Below are 7500 nucleotides of genomic sequence, written 5' to 3'. Positions count from 1 at the left end.
CAGCATGAACCCTGGTCCACATATACAGCATGAACCCTGGTCCATATATACACAGCATGAACCCTGGTCCATATACACAGCATGAACCCTGGTCCACATATACAGCATGAACCCTGGTCCATATATACACAGCATGAACCCTGGTCCATATACACAGCATATATACACAGCATGAACCCTGGTCCACATATACAGCATGAACCCTGGTCCATATATACACAGCATGAACCCTGGTCCATATATACACAGCATGAACCCTGGTCCATATATACACAGCATGAACCCTGGTCCATATATACAGCATGAACCCTGGTCCATATATACACAGCATGAACCCTGGTCCATATATACACAGCATGAACCCTGGTCCATATATACAGCATGAACGAGACGCTGTCATGGTACACTCATCATGACCCTCGTAGCCGGACGGTCCATATACCCGAGATAATGATTAACCAGAGTCGCTTTTACCTTCTTTTACCGTGTTTATAAAATCATTTTAACAAATCTCTATTTTAAGGTGAGCAGAAAGCTTATTCTTCCAGCTTAGTTGATTAAAGCTTATTGTAGTATTTTTGAGGGTCTGGTCCTGGACCAGGGTCTATATATACACACAGGTGATGTAGTAACCCAGGCCGAAACGTACAGGGGGCGAAATGTACAATGGGGGTCAATGTCGTTGATTAAGTTGCACAGGGAGGGGCAGGATTCCCGGCAGCAGGGAAGTGTTAGTTGAGTGAGTTGGGTGTAGCAAAGCTGGTTAGACTCGTTTACTAGGGCTGTGTGTGTGCTAAGGGGTGAGTTTAGGGACAGAGAGTGAGTTTAGAGGTACCCAGACTGTTAAAACGCATCTAATATCACTGTAGAGTACAGAGTAATGAGTTTGGGGAAGAGGTGACCTAATTAGGCTCTGGTGGGTGAAGGATAGAATGTATCGAAGTAGGGTATTAAAGGAGGGTATTGAAGGAGGGTATTACTACTAACTTTGGCACTGCCGTGGTGTGTGTGGGTTGGCACTGTGGTGTTGAACGCTACGCGGAGGTCTGTGCGTGTTCACTGTTGAACCACGATTCACTGCTGTCTTGCCAACACCGCCTTATAAAGAGGGAGGAGCTGCTATCAGTCATTGCTTCAGAAACAGTGACATACACACACACACACACACACACACACACACACACACACACACACACACACACACACACACACACACACACACACACACACACACATTCACTCACACTGTGTCCCGATCCCTGTAATCACATGTAGGTGAGTATAAGAACACACACCCATGGGAACAAGGGAAGATGGGCGTGGAAAGGAAGAATGGATGGAAGAGCTAAGGAGAAGGATGGAACAAGAGTGGGAAAGACAATTAGGTGAGCTTATTGCTAAAATGGAGAAGAGTATGGATGCAGCGAGCAAGAAGTGGGAGTTGCAAGTTGAAGCTGCAGAAGGCAAAATACAGAGCCTAAAAAATTAACTGAAAATGCTGAAGCAAGATATGGACCCAAAGAATGAAAGGGGCATGCTTTCAGGAGCAGGTATGCCAATATCCAATGAGGGGACCGACGATAAAGAAGTTGAGGCCTTATCAGGCTAACAGGAAATGTTGAGGAATGAAAGTGGCATGCTGCTGGGCACAGAGACAGCAGTGGGCATGGGTAGGTAGAGAAGGTGATAGGCCCCCTGTAAAGGCAGAATCACACCACTAGGAGACCCAGGAAATAAGAGATGCAATGGCTGTGCTTAAATGTGACTCAGAGATGTGGAGGGAAAAACCAATGGGAAGAGAGAGATAGGTCAGTTTTTATTCATGGGCTTTAGGAGAGCATTGGGGAAACATGATGAAAGACGACAGGGAGAGAAAAACGAGACTGAAAACATAATAAACATGAGAGCAGGACATAACTGAGTTGATAAATTATCGGAAAATAGAAGGATACTCTAGAGGAAGAAACTGGCTGATCAAATTAATTTTCAAGGCAGAAATGGTGTGGAAAAGGTTCCAGCAATAGGAACCATAGGTAAAGGAAATAGAAAAATACCAGAGGGTGTACCTAGATCACGACAAAACTAGAACAGAAGGACAGAAACTGAGAGAATACAAAGGCACAAGGGGCAAGAAAGAGAGACAAGGCTAGAGTCAGGAGGGGGGGGGGGCAGTCAGAAAAAGCAGCAAACAGAACCACCCACAGAATCACAGAACACCACAACCAAATATATCCCAAACAAATCACACTCACATACCCCACCCCACCTTACACAATAGACCCCCATAGCATCCTGCCAGGTCTCCCATTCCCCCAGCCCCCACAACCCCCAAGAATGCAGTATTGGAAAAAAAGTTAAAGGTATGGTACACCATTGCACATGGAATAACGAATAAGTGTGAGGAATGGCATGAAAGAATCGCAGAGGCGTCACCAGACATCATTGAACTTACGGAAACCAAGATCACAGGAATGATGACAGATGCCATCTTCCCAACTGGATATCAGATCCTGGGGAAAGACGGAATAGAGGGCTTGAGGAGTTGCACTGCTCATCAAAAAACAGTGGAGTATTGAGGAGTTGGAAGGGACAGAGGGGAAGCAAGGGTCTACATAGTAGGAATACTTCAGATTGGGGGTCCCAGGGTGGTGATTGCAGTGATGTATAACTCATCACAGAATAGCAGGAGGCCAAGACAAGAATATGATGAGAGCAACAGAGCAATGGTTGACACACTGAGGTGGCAAGAAGACCCATGAGTGCAGGGAAAGATACTACAGTTGTGAGTGACTTCAGTAACAAGGAAATTGACTGGGTAAACCTGGAGCCACATGGGGGGCCTGGAAACATGGAGGGCTAGAATGATGGTGATGGTACTGGAAAACCTCATCCATCAATATGTTAGGAACACTACCAGAAACAGAGAGGATGAACCAGTAGCAAGACTGGATCTCATATTCACCCTGAGTAGTTCAGACATTGAGGACATCACATATGAAAGGATCCTTGGAGCTAGTGATCACATGGTTCTGAGCTTCAAATACATAGTTTAGTTACAAGTTGAGAGGCAGGAAGAGTAGAATGGGAGAAGCTGAACTACGAAGAAGGTGACTACCCAGGCATGAGTAATTTTCTGCATGAGGTTCAGTGGGAAAGAAAACTGGTGGGAAAATCAGTAAATGAAATGATGGAGGCAGAGGAGAGGTTCATTCCCTAAGGAAACAGATATAATGGGAAGACCAGAACGAGCCCTTGCTTCAACCAAAGGTGTAGAGAAGCCAAAACTAAGTATTCTAGAGAATGGAAAAAGCATAGAAGACAAAGGACCCAGGAAAATAGAGATTAATCGAAGAGTCAGAAACGAGCAAGCACAGATAGGGAGTGAGGCCCAGCGGCAATATGATAACGACATAGCATCAAAAGCCAAGTCTGACCCAAAGCTGTTGTACAGCCGCATCAGGAGATAAACTACAGTCAAGGACCAGATAATCAGGCTGAGGAAGGAAGGTGGGGAGTTCACAAGAAACGACCGAGATGTGAAGAACTCATATGAAATTTAAGAAAGTATTGACAGTGGAGACAGGAAGGACTCCAGAAAGCTAGATTGGTGGGGTACACCAACAAGTGTTGGACGCAATAGACACTGAGGAGGAGATGAGACTAAGTGAATTAAATACCTCAAAGGCGATGGGGCCGGGCATCTCTCCATGGATCCTGAGGGAGGGAGTAGAGGCACTGTGTATGCCACTAACAACAATCTTCAACACATCTGTCTAAACAGGACGACTACCCGAGGTGTGGAAGACAGCAAATGTAGTCCCAATTTTTAGTAAAGAAGACAGACACGAAGCACTACAGTACAGACTAGTGTCACTGATATGTATGGAAAGTCTTGAATAAGATTATCAGAAGAGTAATGCAGCACCTAGAAAGGAATGAGCTTATCAACGACAACCAGCACGGTTTTAGGAAAGGGAAATCCCATCACAAACCTATTGGAGTTTGACGACAAGGTGACAAGTAAGACAAAAGAGAGAGACGGTGGGGTAGATTCCAATTTCTTGGACTATAAGAAGGCATTGGACACAGTTCCACACAAGAGATTAGTGCAAAAGGCAGGTATAATAGGAAAGGCACTGCAATGGATCAGAGAGTACCTGACAGGGAGGCAACAAAGAGTCATGGTATGTGACGATGTGTCAGAGTGGGCGCCTGTGACGAGCAGGGTTCCACAAGGGTCAGTCCTAGGACCAGTGCTGTTTCTGGTATATGTCAACGAGAGGACGGAAGGGATAAACTCAAAAGTGTCACTGTTTGCAGACGATGTGAAGCTGATAAGGAGAATTCAATCAGATGAGAATCAGGGCAAAGAAGACCGCAGACAGAGTACAATCTAGGGGGCCAAAGACTGCAAACCTCACTCAAGGAAAAGGATCTTTGGGTGAGTATAATACCGAGCATATCTCCGGAGGTGCACATCAACCAGATAACTGCTGCAGCATATATGGGCGCCTAGCAAACTTAAGAATATTGTATTGATACCTTAGAAAGGAAATCGTTCAGGAATGTACACCGTGTACCTCAGGCCAATACTGGAGTATACAGCACCAGTTTGGAACCCACACCTGGTCAAGCTCATCAAGAAATTAGAGAAAGTGTAAAGATTTGCAACAAGACTAGTTCCAGAGCTAAAGGGAATGTCCTACGAGGAGACGCTAAGGGAACTCAAGCTGACGACATTGGACGACAGGTGGGATAGGGTGGACATGATTACGACATGTAAAATACTGAGAGGAATTGGCAAGGTGGATAGTGACATGATGTTCCAGAGATGGGACACGGCAACGATGGGACACGGGAACGATGGGACACGGCAACAAGGGGACACAGTTACAAGGGGACACAGCAACAAGGGGACACAGCAACAAGGGGACACAGCAACAAAGGGTCACAGCAACAAAGGGTCACAGTTGGAAGCTGAAAACTCAGATGAGTCACAGAGAGTGATGTAGTGAAGGCAGGATCCATACATAGCTTAAAGACGAGGTATGATAAACGTCATGGAAAAGGGAAAGAGCGAACCCAATAGCGAAGATGTGGGGCCAGGAACTATGACTTGACCTCTGCAACCACAGGTGAGAATATAGGTAAACACACACACACACACACACACACACACACACACACACACACACACACACACACACACACACACACACACACACACACACACACACACAGTCACTAACCTACATAGGCAACACGTAAACAATACTGAACTCTTGTAGCAACGTCCATATATTTACCAACTTAGTACCAGGTGTATACTATGCACACTACATACCAGTGTTGCCTGCACATGTATATACCTACATGGAACACAGGGAACTGCAAACATGTAACCTTACCTAGCAGTAAGGTCACTGGTCAGAGCGATGTACCACCTTCACCTGGGAGTCAGTGTGCTGGGGCAGTGTGACCACGCAGAGGAGGGGTGGTCGAATGTATTATGTCATGGTGTGGAAACTAGGGCATGTATGGGCCATACTAGTGGTGGTATGTGCCACACTAGTGGTGGTAGGCGCCACACTAGTGGGAGGGGCCAAACTAGTGGTGGTAGGTGCCACACTAGTGGTAGGTGCCACACTAGTGGTGGTAGGTGCCATACTAGTGGTAGGGGCCAAACTAGTGGTGGTAGGCGCCACACTAGTGGTAGGGGCCAAACTAGTGGTAGGTGCCACACTAGTGATAGGGGCCACACTAGTGGTGGTAGGTGCCACACTAGTGGTAGGGGCCACACTAGTGGTAGGTGTCACACTAGTGGTGGTAGGTGCCACACTAGTAGTAGGTGCCACACTAGCGGTGGTAGGTGCCACACTAGTGGTAGGTGCCACACTAGTGGTAGGGGCCACACTAATGGTGGGAGGTGCCACACTAGTGGTAGGTGCCACACTAGTGGTAGGGGCCACACTAGTGGTGGTAGGTGCCACACTAGTGGTAGGGGCCACACTAGTGGTAGGTGTCACACTAGTGGTGGTAGGTGCCACACTAGTGGTGGTAGGGGCCACACTAGTGGTAGGGGCCACACTAGTGGTAGGTGTCACACTAGTGGTGGTAGGTGCCACACTAGTGGTGGTAGGGGCCACACTAGTGGTAGGTGCCACACTAGTGGTAGGGGCCACACTAGTGGTAGGTGTCACACTTGTGGTAGGTGCCACACTAGTGGTAGGGGCCACACTAGTGGTAGGTGCCACTAGTGGTGGTAGGTGCCACACTAGTGGTGGTAGGTGCCACACTAGTGGTAGGTGCCACATTAGTGGTGGTAGGTGCCACATTAGTGGTAGGTGCCACACTAGTGGTAGGTGCCACACTAGTGGTGGTAGGTGCCACACTAGTGGTAGGGGCCACACTAGTGGTAGGTGCCACACTAGTGGTAGGGGCCACACTAGTGGTAGGTGTCACACTAGTGGTGGTAGGTGCCACACTAGTGGTAGGTGCCACACTAGTGGTGGTAGGGGCCACACTAGTGGTAGGTGCCACTGGTGGTGGTAGGTGCCACACTAGTGGTGGTAGGTGCCACACTAGTGGTGGTAGGTGCCACATTAGTGGTGGTAGGTGCCACACTAGATGTGGTATCGGCCACACTAGTGGTAGTGATCATACTAGTGGTGGTAGTGATCATACTAGTGGTGGTAGTGATCATACTAGTGGTGGTAGTGATCATACTAGTGGTGGTAGTGATCATACTAGTGGTGGTAGTGATCATACTAGTGGTAGTGATCATACTAGTGGTGGCAGTGATCATACTAGTGGTGGTAGTGATCATACTAGTGGTGGTAGTGATCATACTAGTGGTGGTAGTGATCATACTAGTGGTGGTAGTGATCATACTAGTGGTGGTAGTGATCATACTAGTGGTGGTAGTGATCATACTAGTGGTGGTAGTGATCATACTAGTAGTGGTAGTGATCATACTAGTGGTGGTAGTGATCATACTAGTGGTGGTAGCGATCATACTAGTGGTGGTAGTGAAGACAGTGGACCACCCCCAGGCGGGAAGGGCCACGGGAACCATCCCCAAGGGGAAGGGACCATATGGACCACCCCAGGGGGAGGGACCATTTGGACCACCCCAGGAGGAGGGACCACATGGACCACCCCAGGGGAAGGGACCATATGGACCACCCCAGGGGAAGGGACCATATGGACCACCCCAGGGGGAGGGACCATATAGACCACCCCAGGAGGAGGGACCATATGGACCACCTCCAGAGGAGAAAAACCTTAGGGACCATCCTCAAGGGAAGGGACAACCCCGCGGGAGGGACCATGTGGATTACCACCAGGGGTAAAGGCCATAGAGAGTACTCCCAGGTGGGAGACACCATGGGGACCACTCCCAGGTGGGAGAGACCATGGGGATCGCTACCAGGGGACCATGGGGACCACTACCAGCGGACCATGGGGACCACCACCAGCGGACCATGAAGACCACCACCA

At 48.3% G+C, this 7500-nt stretch overlaps 1 protein-coding gene across 1 annotated transcript in view; it reads right to left on the bottom strand.

Annotated features, from left to right (window-relative positions):
• Positions 1–941: 941 nt before the first annotated feature.
• The window catches only part of LOC138851110 (homeobox protein onecut-like), a 62837-nt gene continuing 56278 nt past the window's right edge, over positions 942–7500 (bottom strand). The window contains exon 2 of the mRNA XM_070079645.1: positions 942–1098. Within this exon, the coding sequence (XP_069935746.1) occupies positions 983–1098 (116 nt within the window). The 3' untranslated portion in view covers positions 942–982. The remainder of the gene's footprint in view (positions 1099–7500) is intronic.

Source organism: Cherax quadricarinatus, chromosome 100, assembly GCF_038502225.1.
Source record: "Cherax quadricarinatus isolate ZL_2023a chromosome 100, ASM3850222v1, whole genome shotgun sequence".
Classification (NCBI taxonomy): Eukaryota; Metazoa; Arthropoda; class Malacostraca; order Decapoda; family Parastacidae; genus Cherax; species Cherax quadricarinatus.
This window is presented reverse-complemented; position numbering and strand designations above follow the sequence as displayed.